The sequence below is a fragment of the Pelophylax lessonae genome (assembly GCF_965119305.1).
Source record: "Pelophylax lessonae genome assembly, chromosome: 11".
NCBI lineage: Eukaryota > Metazoa > Chordata > Amphibia > Anura > Ranidae > Pelophylax > Pelophylax lessonae.
In genome coordinates this window covers 38874217-38896674 of record NC_138778.1, presented here as the reverse complement: position 1 = coordinate 38896674, position 22458 = coordinate 38874217, and the positions used below count along the sequence as shown (strand labels likewise).

The 22458-nt window shown below is 44.7% G+C and overlaps 1 protein-coding gene across 3 annotated transcripts in view; it reads right to left on the bottom strand.

Annotated features, from left to right (window-relative positions):
* Window positions 1–22458, bottom strand: part of MYBL2 (MYB proto-oncogene like 2) — a 74351-nt gene that overhangs the window by 33196 nt on the left and 18697 nt on the right. For 2 of the 3 annotated variants that reach the window (XM_082271315.1, XM_082271317.1), the window contains exons 6-10: window positions 20029–20173; window positions 19628–19864; window positions 12962–13336; window positions 11973–12112; window positions 7828–7924 (exon numbers count right to left, since the gene is read on the bottom strand). In XM_082271315.1, coding sequence (XP_082127441.1) covers window positions 7828–7924; window positions 11973–12112; window positions 12962–13336; window positions 19628–19864; window positions 20029–20173 — 994 coding nt within the window. The remainder of the gene's footprint in view (window positions 1–7827; window positions 7925–11972; window positions 12113–12961; window positions 13337–19627; window positions 19865–20028; window positions 20174–22458) is intronic. The other variant, XM_082271316.1, reaches the window with a different exon arrangement.

Below are 22458 nucleotides of genomic sequence, written 5' to 3'. Positions count from 1 at the left end.
AATTTTGTAAAGGTGTGCAGGGCGACCAAGTTGCTGCCTTACAAACTTGTACAACAGAGGCCTGATGGCGAAAAGCCCAAGAGGCACTCAGCGCTCTAGTAGAATGCGCCCTCACAGGGAAAGGAGGAACCTGACCCTTGAGTGAATAAGCCTGAACAACCGTCTGTCTGATCCATCTCAAAATGGTCGCAGCATGTGCAGCCAAACCTTTGCGAGGACCGTCTGCAAGGACAAAGAGTCAGATTTTCTAAAGGACTCAGTCACGGTCAGATAAACTCTTAATCGCCCAAACCACATCCAAAGAGTGCAAAGAAAATTCTTTGGGATGCTTAGGCTTAGAACATAAGGAAAGCAACATGATGTCTTCATTAAGATGAAAATCCGACACCAGGGAGAAAAGACAGATTAGTTCGGAGAACCACTTTATCCCTGTGGACTACCAAATAAGGTGATCGACAGGACAGTGCCGCCAACTCAGATACTCTGCGAGCAGAATAGCCACTAGGAAGGCATCCTTCGGCGACAAGGAAAGCAGAGAAGTCTCCCTAATATTCTCAAAAGGAGGCTTTTGAAGAAAAGACGAAACCAAATTGAGATCCACGGAGGCAACGGGGATCTCCTCGGAGGAGCCAGATGACGCACCCCCTTAATAAAAGTGTGAATCAAGCTATTAGTAGCCGACACCTGACCCTTGATAGTGTCCCAACATCAAGTGCTGCTCAACCCCTTTTCGTAAAAAGGCCAAAACCCTATCTATAGAAAACAAGCGAGGGTGCAGCTGCAGCGATTCACATCATGAAATGTACGATTTCCACGTACGATGATAGATCTTCCTAGATGTCGACTTCCTGGCCTTCAAAAGGATAGGAATCACCGAGTCAGAAATGCCTCTATCCCTCAACACCTTTCAACAGCCAAGCCGTTAAAGCCAGCGGCCGTAAAGCAGGATGGAAGATCGGTTCTTGAGACAACAGATCTTCCCACAGAGGAAGTCTCCATGGAGGATCTATGACCATTTTTACCAGGTCTACGTACCAAGACCGCCGAGGCCAGTCTGGTGCCACCTGAACGACCAGGAAGGCCTTCCACCGCCACCCGGCGAAGAAACCTCGGCAGGAGTACGAGCGGAGGGAAGGCATAAAAAATCAGCCGATACTGGCTCCTAGGGGCCACCAGAGAATCGGGGCCACCAGAGAATCTGTGGCGTCGGCCAGATGATCCCGAGAACTGGCCACAAACCTCTGGACTTTCCTGTTGAGGCGAGACACAAACAGATCCCAACGGGCACACAGGAGGTTAAACACCTCCGGAAGAAGGGACCATTTACCTTGATCCAACACCTGACGACTCAGGTAATCCGCTTGCCTATTCTCCACACCCGGAATGTGGACTGCGGAAAGAGCTGGAACATTGGCTTCCGCCCAAACCAGAATCTCGGCCACCTCCTTGGCCTCCAGGACACTCTTGGTGCCCCCTTGATGATTGATGCAAGCCACAGCCGTAGCATTGTCCAATTGTATCCAAACCGGAGAACCAAGTAGTCGGCTCGTCAAGTGGAACAGACAAAGCTTGATCGATCTTCGCTCCAGAATGATGTTGATCAGCAAGGATGACGCTTCTGACACCCAAGTCCCCTGGGCACAGAGCTTCCCCAGCACTCCACCCCAGCCTGACATCCGTGGTGACCACCGTCCAGAACAGCAGCAGGAAGGACTTACCCTGACACAAAGCAGGAAACTGGATCCACCAGGATAGGGTCGACTTTGTGAGATGACTCAAACAAATCTTCTGGTCCAATGACTGAGGGTCCCTGTTCCATTTTGTTAGAATCTCTTCCTGCAGAGACCTTGAATGAGACTGAGCAAATGGGACCACTCCGAAGGTCGATACCATCAGAACCAGGGCTCTCATGAAGGCCCCCAGGGAGGACTGATTGGTTTCCGTCAGAAACCTGATCGCGCTTGCAACTTCTCAAGCTTTTCCAAAGGGAGAAAGACCCTCGTTAGAGCGGAGTAGAGAGTCAGCCCCAGATAAGTGACCCGTACGGATGGCGATAGAGCAGATTCCTTTAAATTGATCGTCCACCCAAATTCTTTAAGGGTCTGAACTGTAATCGAGATGTTGTCCAACAGATCCGAATGAGAATCTGCTTGCAACAGGAGATCGTCCAGATATCCCAAAATTGAGATTCCTCTCTGACGTAAACAAGGGAAGCACCGGGGCCAGGAGCTTGGTAAAAACTCTGGGAGCAGAGGCGAGACCAAAGGGTAACTCCACAAACTGAAAATGCTCCTCTGCCACCGCAAAGCGGAGGAATCGCTGATGTCCCGCGAATATGGGGACGTGGAGAAACGCATCCTTGATATCGATAGAGGCTAGAAAATCCCCCTGATTCAAGGATGCAACCATCGACCGGATGGACTCTATTCGAAACTTCTGCACCCTCACAAAGCAGTTCAGAGCCTTGAGATCCAGATTGGACGCACCTTGCCCTCCTTTCTGGGCACAGTGAACAGGTTGAATAGAAACCTTGAAAGCGTTCCTGCAGGGGAACCAGCACGATCACTCCTTGAGCCAGGTCCTGCACAGCTTTCCAAAGATCTTTCAAACGCTCTGGAGGCAGGTGAAAATTTGACTGAAAAAACCTGTCCCCCGGCCAGGACCAAAATTCGATTTTGTACCCAGAACAAATCAGTTTGTGAACCCATTTGTCTTGAACTAAGGAAGTCCAGGGTTCCTGAAAGAAGCGCAGATGTCCCCCCACCCCAGAAACGGGTAAGGACATCCCTTCATGCTGAAAAGGACTTGTCCGCAGCACCGGACTGACTGGTCCTGGACTTGCCTCAGTGCTTCCAAGACACTCCAGACGCTCTGAACGGCTTACCTTTTTCTTGCACCCCGGGGGCACGAAAAAACCTTCTATGAGCAGTAAAGAAAGGACTCCGCTTAGCACAGTGTTTTACCTTTGGAGGATTGAGGAAGAAGAGTACTCTTCTCGCCAGTCAGACCCTTGATCAACCAATCCAGTGAATCGCCAAATACTCTCCCAGAAAAGGGAGATCCATCAGGGCTTTCTTGGAAGCTTGGTCAGCCGACCAGCTCTTCAGCTAACAATGTGTTGTAGGGCAATCCCCACACCTGAAACACGTGGCCACCAGGGGAGCCGCATCCAGGGACGCATCACACAGGAACACCAGAGTCTGGGCCAGCTGGTCCAACAGTTCCGTTAATTCTGGGGGAACTTCGTCAGGGACCAAGTTCCCTTTCAGAACCCTAATCCATTCCGTAACTGTCTGTGATATCAAAACAGACACAAAAAACAAGTTTCAAAATGGAACCCGTCAACACGTGAAGATGGCGGAAAGGGATTCTACCCGCCTGTCCATCGGACCCGTAAAAACTGGGGAATCTTCCACAGGCACAATGGTAGATTTGTTCAACCTGGAAAAAGGGTGGTCCATCTCAGGTGGCACCGTCCAACGGTTGGAAACCGAATCAGCAAAAGGATATCGGCGTTTAAAGCGTTTTGGCACAACTAGTAAGTGCTTAACGTGCCGCCACTGGTCATTCACAATTTTATGAAAAGTCTCACTGAAATAATCAGGGCTTCCACCAAAGTGCGTGCCCACGCTGCAGCTGAAGACGACAGGTCCTCTTCACCATCTGACTGCGAGGACAGCGACCCTTCGGGTAGGGAAGCGTCAATATCAGTCTCTGAATCAGAGGACTCCACCAAAGATGGAGGAGAAGGCAGTGGCCGTTCTCGGGTATTACCTTTTCATGAAAAAATCAACTTTTGTTGCCAGGCTTTCCAGAGCTGCTGAAATCGCAGCCAGCAATTGCAATCCGAACTGTCCGGGAGTCATAGAGAGCGGGCCTGAGGGTGAATTTACAGCCTGGGACTCCATATTCAAAGTGAGAGGAAAGACTGAGTACTCTCACTTTAAGAAGCGCCGATCGCGGTTCCCATCGCCGATAGCAGAGGTCTGCAGAGTCCCCCTTAAATATACACTAACAGCCGAGTGTGCAGGTATATGCCCGCAAAGAAAGTACTGTACCACCTCAAGAAAACGCTTCTGAATGGCCTGCACCAGGAAGAAGAATCACAGGGAGCGACCTCGGCCTGGATGTAAAAGGCACACTGCTAGTGCAGTACAATGGGACTACACAAAAATGGTTGCCAGTGCATTTTAATAGGCTGCCCCATACAAGTCAATGGAAAAAATATACACATTGCCCACACTTAAGATGGCGGCGCCCACGGCGTGCCATGCGGCCAGAGACCCCCACCATGAAGGCCTCAAGGATCTACAAGACCCAGCAAGCAACAAGCTACTATTGCCACCCCCCTCAGGACGCCAGATGCCCCAGTTAAATAGCCCCCGTGGGTGCGGGAGAGGGAGACAGGGCACAGAGGCAGGGTACTTGACAGGCCAGGGGGATCTTTTAGGAGGTACAGGTCCTATTATCCCAAGGAGAATGCCCATATCCCCCCCCCCAAGTCCACCAGGGGCAAGATGGGGGTCACATTTACTCACCATACCATAGACCGGGTGGGCTCCGCTCCGGGCAGACCTCCTCCCACCCGAAGTGGGGGTGCTACCAGCCGAGTGGTACGCTGTGACTCAGGGCATTTCATCTCATCGCGTCCTGGGGAGGCATCCGCTTGCAGGCTCGTCCCCATCCGGAAAGGGGAACCATCATGGCGAGGCCTAGTGCGGGAGTATAACCTGCTTACGCTCGTAAGCCGGGCTGGGGGGACCCTAAGGATCTAGATTATCCAGTGCGAAACCCCAGACGGCATTGCTTGCAGATCACCGGGAGGATCCCACTGAACAGTAGCTAGCAAAGTGAGTAAAAGAGAAATAAAGAGAAATAAAACAAAATATTCTGAAAACAATAAAAAAAAACTGAGACCGAAGTCCCAGCAGGAAACCTAGGTCCTACTCCTTCTCTAGGCAGAAAAACTGGTTTGCTGAGCAGAGGGTGTGTGGATTATGCCCTGTGGAGACGGCCCCGTGGGCGTGTATATTTAAATTTTTCCTGCCTAGACTACTCCCTGCAGAAGGCAGCACAACCCATTCAGCTAATGAAGAGGGAGGCTGCGTGATAGAGAAAACCACATGATTATCTTATATGTCTGATCAAACAGTAGGGTTCTATTATGGATAAAGCCTGTATTTGGCTTACTCCCCTGGCTGACACTAGGGCCACTGAGAGTACTGTTTTTAGAGTTGAGCATGTCTTTCAAAAAACCTTGTGATTCCTTGGCCACAATTTTATTGATGCATTTCTGGCACAATGTTTTTTTTTTTCAAATCCGGAGGAGACCTTTGACCACAAGAGGCACATGCCTTGCTGCTGGCCTTTGCCCTTTTCTCTCCTGGGGCCTTTTAAGTAAGCACAAGGGACAAAGTGAGATAGGCGGTTGCCATGCACAACCACAATGTATCGTTTGTAGCGAGATTAGGACAGAGGAGATTCCAGTGTGCTGTGGCTTACCTTGGAGCTGTCTTGACATGCAGGATCGATAGGGTGGAGAAGCGTCCGACATGGTCAGCCACTAGGAACCCCAGCTTTGGGTCCTTTTAATTGCTTCCTGCTTTAGCTTCGGCCCCGCCACCAGCTGACCCCCCCATGTGGGTTGGTGAATCTGCATCTGCCACTGCTTCCCTGGTGTCATCCCAGCCTGAATTCCATTGGGGTGGGAGGGCCATCTATGTGCAATTTTTTTCTTTTTAATTTGCGCCGCCGCCCGGAAGTGATGTCACCGGAAGTGCCCTGCTCTAGTGTCCGGCTCCATGGCTCCGAGCCTACTCAAAGATGTCCCCCCACCAGAAGTGACGCAAACTGCCGGAATGTCATAGCTGGCGCCATTTTGCCACTTCCGACAGCGTAGATCAGTGTGGATCGCCTCCGACGTGCCCACAATGATAGAGGCTGCCAGACGAGACACTGCTTGCACTACGAGCGCAGATCCAGGCAGACGACCTAGCACCAGGTGAATACTGCGACCATTCTGGGGAAATGCCACCAGCATTCAGTACAGCTGGGGGGATGGTTGCATGCCCCGCAGCTTGGCCCAGATAGCTGCCCAAGGCCCCCTGGGCTGGATGGGAGGCTGGCCAGGGAGTCCCCTGCAGTAAGCACAGGGTCATGGAAAAAAATAAACGGTCGCAGCTCCTGTGGGTCCGGAGGAAACCCAATCAAAAAGGGAGGCACGCATGTATGACTAATAGTTTTATATGGTTTTTATAATGGTGGACTATTGCGTTTCCCTTTTCAGGTAGGAGGAGCCTCTCTCTCAGATGCTACCCTGGAAGACGGTTGGAGAAAGATCCCATTAAGAGTCAATGCAAGTGCTAACAAAGGTTTAAACAACCACATAAATCAAACTTCTGTAAGTAGTAAACCGTGGTAGAATAGAAAATGCCAGATGATTCTATATTCTATTACACATTTTATCTGAAGTGTAGATTGTCTACCAATGTTTGTACTCCCTAAAAACCAGTTCCATCCAAAAACGGATTTACATTTTGCATGCTTAGTTTTTTTTTTAATACATATTTTGGAGAATGCTGTGGCAAGATATTCTTATCAGATTTTCAGTCCTCTAACTTTCCTCAGCATTACAACAGAACCCCTAAGACGCCTCATTTGAATTTCTTGATATGGATAGCTGCTAAATACTGACAGATAATGCCCGCATCCCTGAGTTCTGGATTCTGTAATGAATCCCCCTAATATGGGACTTTTTAGGGCAACGAGTAATACCATAATAGTTAAAAATATACAAATTTTAATTCACATATATACAAAATGACAATACATTACATAGTTTCCATAAAATGACAAAACAAGGCATGGCGGTTGACAAATATGATGATGTTGTGTGAGCAAAACCTCAAAGCAAGTGTAGTAGCAGAGCTGTGAGCCCTCAAGTAAACTGTAAAACCAGAAATGGGTACCCACAGTACAATGGTTCAATAAAGAACATATTCTGACACTAATTTGTCAAATAAAGTATGGTTGTAAAAATGTACCCTCAAATCAACTGTGATGACAGGAATGTATACCAAACAGTGATAACAGAGATAAATCCGACGCGTATCGAACGTTCATGATTTTTCTTCTTCAGGAGTATATAGTTACACAGTAGTTTTTCTGCTCTAGTTTCACAACAATCAAAGAGCAACCGCTTAGTTTAAAAACACACACAGATGTGATCTTTTGCTGTCGCTTATTGCCTCAAAGATCACGCCAGAAGACAAACAGTCACCCTCACCTCAATGGAACCACAAGGGGCAGTCATGATGGGGACCCCAATATGTATGAAAAATCTTCAAGCCCCGAATGGGGATCCCAAAAGGGGGGGAAAAATTGAGTAAGGTGGAGAAATTGAGGGGGCAGATGGTGAGACAGACCTCCTGGTCTCCTGTGGCCACTGGTTGAGGCATATGGAGAAAGTGGCATGTATTGCTGGATTAAGGTAGAATCTATAATCCAGAAGCTCAATTCAACCACATGTCCATTTTAATTTCTCATGCACATGAGACCAAATTACAATTTGTGGCTATAAAACTTCCTCACCCACCACCTTACTTCATACAGTATACAAAAGCACCAGGTTCTTCTTTGGTCTGTTTCTATTCCAGTACATTTCTAGAGTAATTTGGTAGAAGAGAAGAGAACAGGTGTGTCAACCACTATAGACCTAATAATGACTATTTCTTAAGACAGTATCTTGCTGGTAGGGCACTGGGGACTCGAGTACATACCATAGATTAAATGACTATTACTTATAAAATTAATTACATCTTCACTTACCAATGGCCTTGAGCCAAACTTTTCCAATGCATTTTTAAATGGTGTAGGTGTGTGAGGTGCATTGTCTCCCATAAATTTTTGGTTTGGAGTGACAAATCTAAAAATACAAGAACGAAAAACATGTTATTTCTAAAAAAAAAAAAATATATAACACAAACCTTTATAAACATGCTTGTACAAACTTGGCGAAAGACAGTTACCTTTCTAGTAAACCTTTTATGGCAGACAGTAAAACAAATCCTAACACCTGAACACAGTTTTGCGTTTTATGTATTAGTAAAACTGTACATATAAAAATCGCACCAACTTAGTGTATCCAGGTGAATTATACCTTGTGTGTTTTTGTTTTCCAGGACAAATTGGGTTTATTTGGTGGTAAATGGTAATAGATAGTTCCGGATTTTTTTTTCCATCAAATTAAAAGAAAAATATTTTTGAAATGTAGCTGTATATTTCTTGCCTATTACCATAGCCTACCACCAAATAATCAAAATGAATTCTACTGGTTCTAACAATTGCAGCAAAACCACATATGTGAATAATGTGATTATTCTGTTTGTACTAACATCACCCAGAAACAACACATGCACAACCCTGAACACACCAACACTAAACTTAAAAAATGCTTTTTAAAATCCTACCTAAAAAACCTGACACCAACCTTAACTCCAACTGTAACCCTGACCTAGATCACACCCTGATCGATTTTTGTATACTTTTCCCACGCCAGTTCTTTGTTTACACTTTTCTCCTCTAGCAAGCGATAAAAATTGGATTTTTGTCTTAACGTAAAATCCTTTGCTCTGATGTTCATTGACGGACACAGCTACAGAATCTTCTTGACCATTGGGTTATGCTGCCCCATACAGGAGTAGGACATTAGGCAGGAAAAAGCTTTACACCTATGGGGACGTCCCAGCGGGTATACGCTCACTTCCTGCTACAGGCATTCAGTTTTGTTGCAAGCAGTGTCAGAAGAAAAAATAACTCAACTCAATAGAGGGGTGAGTGCTGTGTCCATCAGATTAAAGGATTTTACAGTAAGACAAAAATCCAATTTTTTCTTTCGTGCATTGACTGACACAGCTTCAGAATCCTTTTGACCACTGGGACGTCCCAAAGGGAAATACACAGCAGAAAAAATTCCCAAGGGCTAAAACTAGCCAACCAGGTAACACTGGAGCTCAACCAGGAACAACTGGAGCTCACCTCAAAAAAACCAATACAACCTCAAAGAGGACCAAGTCCTCTCAAACATCATCTACACTGTAAAATTTAGTCAAAGTGTGCCCAGATGACCAGGTGGCCGCCTAATAGTGGAAGGCCCAGGAGGCACTAAGTGCCCGATTAGAATGCACATTAACAGGGAAAGGAGGAACCTGACCCTTGATCGAATAGGCCTGCCCTACCGTCTGTCTGATCCATCTGGAAATGCTCGCAGCAGACGCGGCCAACCCCTTGCGAGGTCCATCCGCAAGGACAAAAACGGAGTCTGATTTCCTTAATAAGGAAATACATCATCTTCATTCATATGGAAACCAGAGACAACCTTAGGAAGGAAAGACTGACAAGGGTGAAGCACAACTTTATCTCTGTGAACCACCAAGTAAGGTGAATGGCAAGACAAAGCTGCCAGCTTGGACACCCTGTGCACAGAAGTGTCAACCTTCTGGGAAAATGTAATCGGGGGAATCTCGGAAATATTTTCAAAAGGCGGTTTCTGAAGAACCGACAGGACCAAATTGAGGTCCCACGGAGGCAACGGAGACCGCACAAGTGGAGCCAAGTGGAGAACCCCCTGAACAAAGGTGTGAACCAAGGAATGCATAGCCAAAGTGCGTTGAAAGAAAAATCGCCAAGGCGGAAACCTGGCCATTGACGGTACACCAGGCGCTGTTCAACACCTCTATGGAGGAACGCCAGAATTCGAGCCAAAGAAAAGGAACGGGGAGAAACCCCCAGAGACTCACACCACACAATGTACGACTTCCAGGCGCGATGATAAATCTTCATAGAGGTAGATTTCCTAGCTTTTAACAGTGTGGGAATCACAGAGTCAGACAAACCCCTATCCTTCAGCACCTGGCTTTCAACAGCCAAGCCGTTAAAGCCAGCGACTGTAAAGCAGGACGGAAGATCGGCCCTTGGGCCAACAGGTCTTCCCTGAGAGGGAGTCGCCAAGGGACATTGGCGACCAGCCGTACCAGGTCGATGCACCAAGACTGGCGAGGCCAGTCTAGGGCCACAAGAATGACTGGAATTACTTCTGCCTCGATCCTTTGCAATAGTTTCGTCAGAAGTTTGAGAGTGGGAAAGGCGTATATCAGACGGTATTGCCCTTGGTTTACCAGACCACGGTCTCTGAACCTCCTGAGGGGGTTCAAACTGGTTTCAATGATCCCTTGTCCTGAAATCCTGAAGAACGAAAGGGCTGCTAGTGAGCAGAGTAGAAAGGGCCACGTTTGCGACAAGACTCCTTGCTCCTGGTAGCCTGCAGAAGAGTACTCTTCCCCCTGTAAGAACCTTAATGATCTCATCCATGGATGCTCGGAACAGGCGATCTCCTAGAAAAGGGAGATCAGACAGGACCTTCTTGGTCCGTAGACCAGTATTTGAGCCATAGCATGCACCGAAGGATCACTGCTGTTACAGATACACTGCAAACTAAGGGAGCCGCATCCAAAGAGGCATCACAGATGAACTGCAGCCCCGCAAATTTAGGGGGAATCTGTTCCCCCTTCCATGTTCTGGCACAAAAGCTTTGCCCATTCCGTTAAGGTCTGGGAAACCAAAGGTATGGTAAACACCGGTCTTAGAATGGAACTGGCCATGGTAAAAAAGCGTCAGACCTGAGATTTAGCTCTCGTCAAAAAGGTCTGTAAAAGACGGGGAGTCTCCCACAAGGAATAGGATGGCTTTATTTAACCTGTAAACCTGAGAATCCACCATAAGCGGTACTGTTTGTTTTTTTAACAGGGACTCTTCAAAAGGATACCTTCTAGAAAAACGCTTAGGCACCCGACAGTGCGTTTAGGTAAACCCCACTGACTTGCGACAACTGCGTCTAAATAGGGGAAAACCATTGGCGCCTTTGAGGATCTGCGAGTACCAAAAAGTACCAGGGTCTCCGACATAGCAGCAGCTGCGTCCTCCAGTTTTAAAGTTTCCGCACCAATACAATCAGTGCATCCACTAGCGCCTTTTCATGCTTGGCCATAGTGGAAGGGAAATCATCCTCACCATCAGAGCACTCAGGGTGCGACGACGCAGACCCAGTAGGGTTACTTGAATCCGCGGCAGTCAGATCAACCTCAGAATCTAAGGAGACATAGGATGCAGGTGTTGCAGGACCATTACTACCCTGGACAACAGTGACTCTAGGAGCGCCATTCAGAGCAGACAAAGCAGACTGGGACCTAAAGGGCCCCGCAGCCTCAGAAGGGGTCAGGAGGTGAGACATGCTCCAGGCGCTTCATGGGTTAACCCGAGGACCAGTAGCAAAAAAGTATGAATTACTGCTAACCCCCCCCTGCATAAGCAGCACAATTCCCAGGGCACCAAATTTACAGATATAGCAGAAAGAGGGAGAATGTTTTGCACCCACAGGGACTCACCACCACCGACTCAGGATAGAGCAGTACGTCAGGCTGCACGGCGATCAGAGAGGAGGAAAAATCGGGAAGTAACATTAGACGACTACCGCCAAATCACCTCTCCATAGGCTTCAAATACATGGCCGCCGCTTTGAGTCAATGGAAAACTACAAGAAAATGGCCACCGATACCTGCCAACCCCCCAAAAAAAAATTGTATTTAGCAGCCGGCGGCGCATGTGCTTTCTTTTGGGCTGTTAAATATACCATTGAAAGTGTTTTGTTATATCTGCCCTGTACACTGTTCCTGCGTTATGTCAAGGAGTCCTATTAGTTCTCATCTTGGACTATGAAATTATTGCTGTTATAGAGATTAGGAAGATTTTAGTAGTTTCAGAAATAACAATAGTCCTGCCACGCTACTGCACTTATACTACACACTGACCAAAAATATATATATATATATATATATATATATATATATATATATATATATATTCATTCAATTTCTCTAGCTATATAGGTCTAACATCACATGCACATTAACATTTACGCTGAATTCTTTTGCAGCAGTGGCGTCTTGTCCCGATGGAGGGGGGTGGTCACCACAACCTTCTGGCTGCAGACAGGTGTTGACGTCAGAGATGGATTTTCCAGTTCTAAGGCATCGTGTTTTGACCAGAAATTCAGAAACTGTAGAAAAAAAAGCAAGTTAATTTTAGTGCTTAGAAGTTCAGCTTTTAAGCTTTATAATCCTGCTTTCTTAGCAAAGAAACTGAATGAATTAAAAATCAGATATATTTGTTAAATATGTGCTAACAAAAAGATCACAACACTCTCCGTAAAAACACAAACTGCTTTTCTGATTACAAAGCACCATCCTTGTTCAGGCATTATCCAAGGTCAGTATCTATTTACTAAAGTAGGATCGGCCATAGACGGTTTGAATCTCGACCGGTTCAGTAGGAACTGGCCGAGATTCGAACCATGTATGGGCAGGCTGAATGTACCAAGTGGATAGATGAACTTGGGTACAACCAGCCTGTTGGATTTGGCATGTATTTATTGCTGGCAGCTAGTATAGCCGCTAGCAAGAATCACTGTCTTCTGGCGGGAGAATACAAAGATTCAGCAAGAGGGATTCCCTTCAACACTGACTTTGTTGCCTGTGATTGCAGGAAAGAAATGTGCGCCATGTATGTAGCTTAAGATGCTGTCTCAGAGCTAAAAATTGTATAACCTGAGGCATCTGCAGTTCTCGGCTGGGTTCACAAATGTCTACTGTAACCTCTCATCTTGCAACAAATTGCAACAAACTACAAAGGGCTTTTTTCTTTCTTTTTTTTATAAAACTACAATAGTGCTGTATACCCCGCAGGTAAGGAGCATAGAGACTTGTAAACTAAGTGAAAAAAAAAAAAAAAAAAAAAAAACACGCCCCTTTTTATTCTGGGAGGTTTTGCAGCAGTCATTTTATTGTGACTGTCCCTAAAGTGTTTAAGCTCCATTGTTGCACAGTGAGTGATCTAGCTGAATTCATACCTGAGAAGGAGAGAAAGGCAGGGATTTGACAGGAGTGCTCTTCGGAGTCATACTTTTCTCTTCTGTATTGGAGGTGCTGCTGTTGACTGTGTTTTCTGTAACAGGTGACAATGTAATTTTCCTCTTTTTGTGGTGTTTAAGCAGGGACGGTGGGGTTCCAAAGATGCCTTGTGGACGTGGAGATATAGGAATCAGTTCACCTTTGCTGCCCTTACTCAGGTCAGAGAGGGTATGCCCATCTAGTCTGTATTCTGTTACATTAGATGCCATGGCCTTTGCAGGGTTAGAGGAAGCATGTGTGGGGCTTCCAACATCACTGACAGCAGAGTCATCTACCAAGTCAAATGAAGATAGGTCACACCAGCCATCAGTGTCCTAAAAATTAAATGGTATAATGAAGATCAAGATGCAAGACTAACAAGAGAAAAAAACATGCAGTAACTCTAAAGGACTTCAAAAAGCACTAATCCAAAATCGGTTCATAAACTTATATTTCTGTCTGTAGGCTCAATAGTGTCAAATGCATGTCTGTATAGACAAAATGGGGCCAAAATGTTAACCACTTGCCGACGTATATAAACATCACTAGCCTGTGAGGCTCTGGGGAGCGAGCATGAGCCGCCGGAGGCGCGCTCCAACTCCCGCGCGGTCACGGACCCCCCCCCCCCCCGCGCGTGTGACCGGCGGACCCGATGTCCGCCAGTCACTCTGCAATCGTCGCTGCAGAGGGAGAAAGTCAGGCGGCTAGTGTAAACAAGCCGCCTGTCATTCTCCCCTGTGTAGAAACACTGATCATACGGTTCTACTATGTAGGACCGTTGATCATTGTTCCTACAGCTCCAGCCACAGCCAATCACAGTTAGAATCACGCCCCTAGGGACACACACCACCCCTCCTTCTCAAATAAAGTTAACCCCTTCACTACCAGTGTATTTTTACAGTAACAGTGCATATGTATAGCACTAATTACTGTAGTAATGTCACTGGTAACCCCAAAAGTGTCAAAAATGTCAGTCAAGGGTCCGATCTGTCCGCCCCAATGTCGCAGTACCGCAAAAAAAAAAAAAAAAAAATCGCAGATCGCCATTACGCGTTTAAAAAAAAAACAACAAAAATGACAAAAATCTTTCCCTTTGTTAGTAAACGCGATAACTTTTGCACAAACCAATCAAAATACGCTTTGTGTTTTTTTTATCAAACATATGTAGCATAAAACAAACTGGCCGAAAATGTTAAAAAATTTTGATTTTTACATTTTTTTGGGGGGGAATATCATAAAAAAATGTGAAAAATATTGTTATTTTTTCAAAATTTACGCTCTTTTTTTGTTTATAGCGCATGATCAAAAAACATCGCACAGGTGATCAAATACCACCAAAAGAAAGCTCTGTTTGTGGGAAAAAAAGGACGTCAAATTCGTTTAGGTACGGCATCGCACGACCGCGCAATTGTCCGTTAAAGTCACGCAGTGCCGAATCGCAAAATACCTCCTGGTCAGGAAGGGGGTAAAATATTCCGGGGCTTAAGTGGTTAATAAGTGACTGAATATACAACAGCAAAGACTCCACCTATGAAGTGGCCTGCTTACCCATGTACAGTAAAGGGAATACGGTAATAAAAAAAAAAACAAAGTATGGTGCAAATTACAAACTGGTTGCATTGGTTGTCACCGCCCTTTACCTTCGAAACAGCATAAAGTCTTCAATTCTAGCTACACTTGCATACAGTTTTTGAAGGAACTCGGCAGGTATGTCAGGAAAAGTCAACCAAAGCACCAGGGACTGGGAGGTAGGAAGAAGGGAAGGAGCCCAGCCAGGAGGGACAGGAAAAAACTGAAAATCAGAGCTCAGAGAGCCTTCTGAAAGTCTTTATTGCTGTAAGTTGACATTAGATGAGGCTAAAACATCCACAAAGTTAAAGTTAGGGGAAAAAAGTGTGAATAGGGGACGAGGTGGCAGCATTGCAAGTTTGGAAAAACAGTTGCCTAATACCCAAAAGTCCAGTGTATACTTACAGATCTAGCAGAGTGCACATGCCAAAAAAAGGTGTCATTCAATCCTTGAGACCACAGGCTTGAACAATTGTCCAGCTAGCAAGAGATGGTGGAACAAAACAGTAGTGCACCCTGGCTTAGAGATATACTCTCACAGCCTGAACCACATCCAGTCAAGGGAAAACTGGAGGCAAAGAGAGTAAAAGGTAAAAAGGCAGAAATTATCTTAAGCAAGAAAGAAGTCCTTTTTCCTTCACTGCCTTGTCCATATACAAAATCAGGATATCTTGCAGACTAAGGCTGCCAGTTCAGTCACTCACCACACAGAGGTGGTGGTGGCTACAAGAAAAAGCCACTTGTAGGTGACAGTGGACAGAGGAAGGTCCCTAATGGGTTCAAATGGTGGAACTGATATCACCAAACCAGATTCAGATCCCACTAAGTTACAAGAGAAAGGATAGTCTCAAGGGAGACAGCTGCACAACAAGGTCCCAAAGTATCTATGGTCAAAATGTGAAAAACATTTCCACACTAAATTTGAACCATTTCTATTCCTATTAATCTGAACAAATTTAGGATTTTGGCAATTAAAGCGGAGTTCCACCCTAAAAAAAAACAAAAAAAAATCTTTGCATCAGGTAGAGTAAAAAAAAACCTGAAAAAGAATTGGATAAATATTTTTTTTTTGTGTGTGTCACATACCTTGTTTTTAATGAAAGTTAACTTACCTTCCTTCCTCTTCCTCCTTATACTGCCGCGGCCCCCGACGTCACTTCCTCCTTTGCATTGCGTCCTGGGAGATGAGCGTCATCAATCCCAGGATGCAATGGGAATGGCCGGCCGCTACTCTGATTGCCGATCGCAATCTACCGCGCATGCGCAAGATTGTGATCTGCATTCTGGGTAGCTGAAACCAGAAGGAGGACACAGTGGTGGACACAGCGGCTTCAGACGCCCACATCGGAGATAGCCGTGCTCTTCAATCAATTTTAAAAGGTAAGATTTTATCTATATTCATTTACTGTACACTACTATAATGTGGGGTTAGTGTTAGTGTAATTGGGGTTAGTTTAGGATTAGGGGGGTATTTTTAACTAAAAAATGTTTATGTGGCCGGAACTCCGCTTTAACTTTGTAAAGAATACCACACATTGATTTTGTTGAATTCTGTGACACATTCACTGTGCTCTGTGAATAGGCATTGCAGTTTCATTGATTTCACAAAGCCTGCCTTCTGAAATATAGCAGGATCAAAGAGGCGGAAACTTGACCCGTTATAGTGATAATTGATTTAATCCTATCACTTCGTACCCAGTGCTAGTGGCCATCATCCCGGTAAATAGATACAGAAAGGGTACCCCCAATGATTTGGGACTTTACATGCCACTAAAGCACTGAAGAATACAACTGTGTATAGATAATTTGACAATTTTATTACAAAAAACAAAATATTGTAAACAAACAATTATATATCTAGCACATGACTAGATATATGTGACATTTAAAACTTGCATGCAAGGACAGACCAGTATCCAAACAGAAGACTCCTAGGCACCATTGGTGGAAAGAACCGGATAGGACCCTACGCGTTTCGGGTATGAAAACCCTTCCTCAGGGGTCAACCAGAGTTCTATGCACAATGTATACCAAGAGAAGTCTTTTTTGTAAGGGTAACTGGGCTGTCAATAAAAACCGGTATTAGCCGGGAAAGAGGTGTCTGGTCTCACTAGGACATAGTTCACTGAGAAGAGAAATAGTAAAGGCAATGGCCGGCAATTGGCAAAATCGTGGGTGCCACGATGATCCACTGTCGATCCTAGATAGTTCCCATGGATGGGTCAATGTGATATCTCTAAAGTCACTGTTATGAGTAAGTATTGCTCGTGGCTAGAGGTAGGCGGAGTATATAGGAATGTCAATCCGAGGACATGGAGTAAATCCTATGTCCTGCCTCAGTGGGAGAAGACAGCAGGACAAGGAGCGAGGATGCACCCCAAAAGACTCACACCATCCAATGTACGTCTTCCACATATGATGGTAGATCTTCCTCTAAGTAAATTTCCTAGCTTTTAACAACATAGGAATCACCGACTTAGACAAACCTCTATCCTTTAGCACATGGGGTTCAAAAACCAAGCCATCAAAGCCAGCGACTATAAAGCAGGATGGAAGATCGGTCCTTGGGACAGCAGATCCTCCCTGAAAGGAAGCTTCCAAGGAACATCGGCGACCAGCCACACAAGATCAGCATACCAAGCAAGGCGAGGCCAGTCCGGGGCCATTAAGATGACCGGAATCCCTTCTGCCTCAACCCTGCGTAGGAGTCTGGGCAGAAGCTTGAGAGTCGTATCAGACAATACTAGATGATAAAATCAGCAAAATACGATATATAAAACTGAACTTATTGTGCCATGAAATCACAAATAATTTAAAATAAATAGAGCAAAAATAATGTGCTTAGTGCTAATTAAAGTGCAAAAATTTAATATTAAGTGTCAAGTGAAATCAAGCAGCTGCTAGCACTATAAATGCTTCCACTGCACATCTAAGATCAATGGTAAAGTGAAGTGCAGCGCCACTTAAAAATAAACGAATGTTAAATGTGCAACATTAGTAAATGCAAATAAAGTGAGGAAGTGCCATACATAGATATACAAAATCACAATTCATATGAATATAAATAGTGCATAAAAAAATTGTTCCTTAAAATCGCAAAAGATAAATATATAAAAAAACAATAAGAATTTTCACTTATGCAAAAATCCCAAAACCTCACACACACACACATTATATATATATATATATATATATATATATATATATATATATATATACACACATACATACACACATATATATATATATATATATATATATATATATATATATATATATACACACACACACATATATACATATATAAAATTAAATGTATGAAAGTGCAGTGCAAAAAAATCCTCCACCACATACAATTGGCCGCTCATCTCATGTTCTGACCCCTGTGTTATCAGTGGGTCAGAACAAGCTGTTCCCAGAAAGGGATATAATCTTGTGGATGACAATCAGCCAGTATCCTGTTAAATGCGTTCCTCCACACTCACTGTTCTTAGCGATTTCTACAATACGAGACAAATCCAGTGCTTTCACAGGTGTCAGAACGTGAGGTGAGCGGCCAATTGTATGTGGTGGAGGATTTTTGATTTCTGAAGCACTTTCTGGCTTTTGTAGTTAACATCTTGACATTTTTGCACAAAGACGCTTTTTGCACTGGACTTTTATATATTTAATTTTATATATTTGAGGTTTTGGGATTTTTGCATACGTTTGAATATTCAAATTGTTTTTTTATATATAATAATCTTGTGCGATTTTAAGAAAATTGATTATGCACGATTTATATTCATATGAATTGTGATTTTGTATATCTATGTATGGCACTTCCTCACTTTATTTCCATTTACTAATGTTGCACATTTAACATTCACATATCAGACGATACTGACTCCACGGGGGCACCAGCGCGTCTGTGGCATCCGCCAGTGGATCCCTTCATCGTGCCATGGACCTCTGCACCTTTCTGTTTAGCCAAGACGCCAACAGATCCACCTAGGGAATGCCCCACCGAAGACACAGCTGATGAAACCCCTCCAGATGAAGGGACCACTCCCTGTGGTCCAATGCCTGCCGACTAAAGCTCAATTTCAGCAATTCAGCCACTTTGTAAAATGTGCTGGATTACTATAGGTTAAGTTCAATGAGGTGCATGGCACCTCGTTCACGTATCCCTTTCATTTACAAATGAGATTTTACTGAGTGCTGGGAGTACAGCTGCCTCTAATTCTATCGCTCCTACGCTGGACCTTTTGGCCTCAGCAGCTGCGGAGTTACATGCTGTCGCTGGGCCGACTCTTCCTCTCCCTTGCCCAAGCAAAGACCACTTTACATTATGTGAACCCATTTCACAGAATACAAAGCCCTCTGTGAACGAACAACAGAGAGGAGGGGCAGGCAGAGATGCTGTCTGAGAAGACAGCGTCTTACCTCTCAGATTGCTAGGAGCGTAGAGATAGCTGCACTCCCAGCACTCCATTAACTTGAGTTGTAAACACTAGAGATAAGTCCAAAAGGCGGCATGCACCTCGGACATAACTCCTAGTAGGCCAGCACATTTTACAAAGTGGGTGAATTCCAGGTGTTCAGCTTTAACCTTCCAGCATGCACACTGCTGTCACAACAGGTTACTATGCAGCCACAGCACGATCTGATTGAATGCTGTTGGCATGTGACCCAATCACGCAATCCTGTCTACATGCTGAACATGTAATTTGTTATTGCACTAATTGTCTACTCTATATATACCGATTTCTCACTTGTATGTTGCATTTGAAGGTATGGCACTGCTAAATCACTCTACATACCTTATTCATAACATGAAATTAAGGATTTCCCCTGTTCAAAAGCTATCAAGTCCTCTTCTGATCCTTGTTTGAGACCCTATAGTCTCACCACTATCACCAATCATATTTCAACTCCTACACAGAAAATTACTATTACTTCTAATTCTTGTTTGCATACATTGTAGAAGCCAAACCATTTTACTGAGCAATTACTTATAAGAAAAGTTTAAGTGCTGTTATTCTACTTTAAACATGGATTTATGCAGGGATACTTACAGATTCAATCATCTCATTGTTTGGCACTAGGTAGTTGACATACTCCACCATCCACTTATCTGGCCCTGAACTCACAGAAGCGACAGCAGACGAGGGACTGGATCCAGCACTATCTTCCTCTTCACCTTCGCTTTGCACCTCTGACTTAACTTCAGTTATATTTACTTCTATGATATCAGAGGAGGCGACAGGCTCTATTACATCTGCCTTATCCTGGAGTACCAAACAGAAATCGCTCTGTAATTAGCCAAAAAAAAAAGTGCATTAACCAAAGTAAGAAAATATATATTGAATTTACATTTGACATGTCTATATACCCACACACTCACATTATATAAATGTACATAAAAACTCTCAGTAGTGGACATCTACTAAGAACTGTATGTCGATTGAGATTGTACCTTCTCCACTACAGTCTGGGAGGTAGAGTCATCCCGCTCCTCCTGATCACCCGTGACACTGCTCTTCTGTTCATTTAGGTACCCGGCTGTCTCCACTTTCCTCTTGATGGTGGAGTTCCAATGATTCTTCACTGCATTGTCCGTTCTGTGCAAAAAGAGAGCAAACTAATAAGCGCAATGCTTACAATGCAAAGTACTTTGTGACAGCTGCCAGGAACAGAAGGAAGCAAAGTAACTTAAAAGGATAAGCTCGCCTTTGGGATCATGTTACATGTTCCACCCTGATCCCCCTTTCTAATTGTGACAAAGCTGGGGATCTTCTACCCACACCCACTGTCACAATTTTAAAAAAATGCAGCGGTGAAGGGCTTAGCCTACCCAGCCACGTTGTTTATTCACAGAGTATTGTAAATGGGGGAACTACAACTACCATCAGCGACGATGAGCGCTCTAGGTAGTTCATTGATGCTCCCTGTCACTCAGCAAATACCTGTCTGTACGAGGTAAGAGCAGACAGCTACACTGACAGTCTGCAGGAGCCTGAAATTGGACCAGTGATCTGCTGATCAAATGCTTAACAGGCATCTAATACAAAAAAAATAAATAAAAAAATGGCAATTTTTTTTTTTTTAACAGGAAAAGGAAGTGCATTTGCTTATTCATTTTTTTTACGGAGCACAATAATTGTGATTTTGGAGCGGTCAAGGTCAGAGCCTGCCCATCTATCGGGGGTATCGTGGCGATGCCTAATGCTGGACTATAACCTGCTCACGCTCACTGGCCAGGCTGGGAGACCTTAACCACTTAAGCCCCGGAAGATATTACCCCCTTCCTGATCAAGGCCTATTTTGCGATTCGGCACTGCGTGACTTTAACGGACAATTGCGCGGTCGTGCGACGCTGTACCTAAACGAATTTGGCGTCCTTTTTTCCCACAAGCAGAGCTTTCTTTTGGTGGTATTTGATCACCTGTGCGATTTTTTGATCATGCGCTATAAACAAAAAAAGAGCGTCAATTTTGCAAAAATAACAATATTTTTCACATTTCTTTATATGAAATTCCCCCCCCCAAAAAATAATGTAAAAATCAAAATTTAACATTTTAGGCCAATTTTTTTTTTTACCATAGGTTTGGTAAAAAAAAAAAAAAAAAAATAGCAAAAAGTGTATTTTGATTGGTTTGCGCAAAAGTTATTGTGTTTACTAACAAAGGGAAAGATTGTAATTTTTGTTGTCTTTTTTTTTTTTTTTTTTTTTTTAACGCGTAATGGCAGCGATCTGCGTTTTTTTTTGCGGGACTGCGACATTGGGGCGGACAGATCGGACCCTTGACTGACATTTTTGGAGTTACCAGTGACATTACTACAGTAATCAGTGCTATACATATGCACTGCTACTGTAAAAATTACACTGGCAGTGAAGGAGTTAACTGTATTGGAGAGGGAGGGGTTAAGTGTGTCCTAGGGGCGTGTTTCTAACTGTGATTGGCTGTGGCTTGATGTGTAAGAACAATGATCAACGGTCCTACATAGTAGAACCGTTTGATCACCATTCTTACACAGGGAGAACCTGCCTTTCTCCCGCTGTCAAGGACGATCGCGAGTGCCCGGCGGACATCGGGTCCGCCAGGCACACGCGGGGGGGTCCGTGACCGAGCGGGAGCGCGCATCCGGCGGCGCGCGCTCGCCCCTCAAAACCCTTTCAGGCTAGCGACGTAACCCTACGTCGCTCTACCTGTGAGGGGCTGACTGCCGACGTAAATAGTCGTGCGGCAGTCGGCAAGTGGTTAAAGATCTAGTATATCCAGTCCGAAACCAAGCCGGCTGTTGCTTGTAGTTCTCTCAGGAACACCAACTAAAAAAATAAAGTCTTACATAAAGGTTCCCAAAAAAAAAAAACAGCTAAGACCGAAGTCCCAGCAGGGAACTAGGTCCTACTCCTAAACTAAGCAGAAACAAACTGAAGGCTATAGCAGAGTGTGTGGGTGTATGCCTGCAGGGACTGCCCCATAGGTGTGGTAATGCCTAGTGTCCTACTCCTGTAGGGGGCAGCATAACAATGGTCAAGAAGAAAATGGAGCTGTGTCTGTCAATGAACGATAGAGAAACTGGATTTTTGTCTTACCGTAAAATCCTTTTCCCTGATGTTCATTGACGGACACAGCTCCATATCTTTTTTGACCCTTGGGTTCTGCTGCTCTCCATAGCAGGACACTAGGCGGGTAAAAAATTTACCTACGCCCATAGTGCCGTCCTAGGGGGTATACTCCCCCTTCCTGCTAAAGGACTTCAGTTTTCTAAAAAGCAGTGTCAGAAGAATATATAACCCAACTAAGAGGGGTGGGTGCTGGGTCCGTTAATGAACATCAGAGAAAATAATTTTACGGTAAGAGAAAAATCCAGTTCTCTTTCATTCATTGACGGACACAGC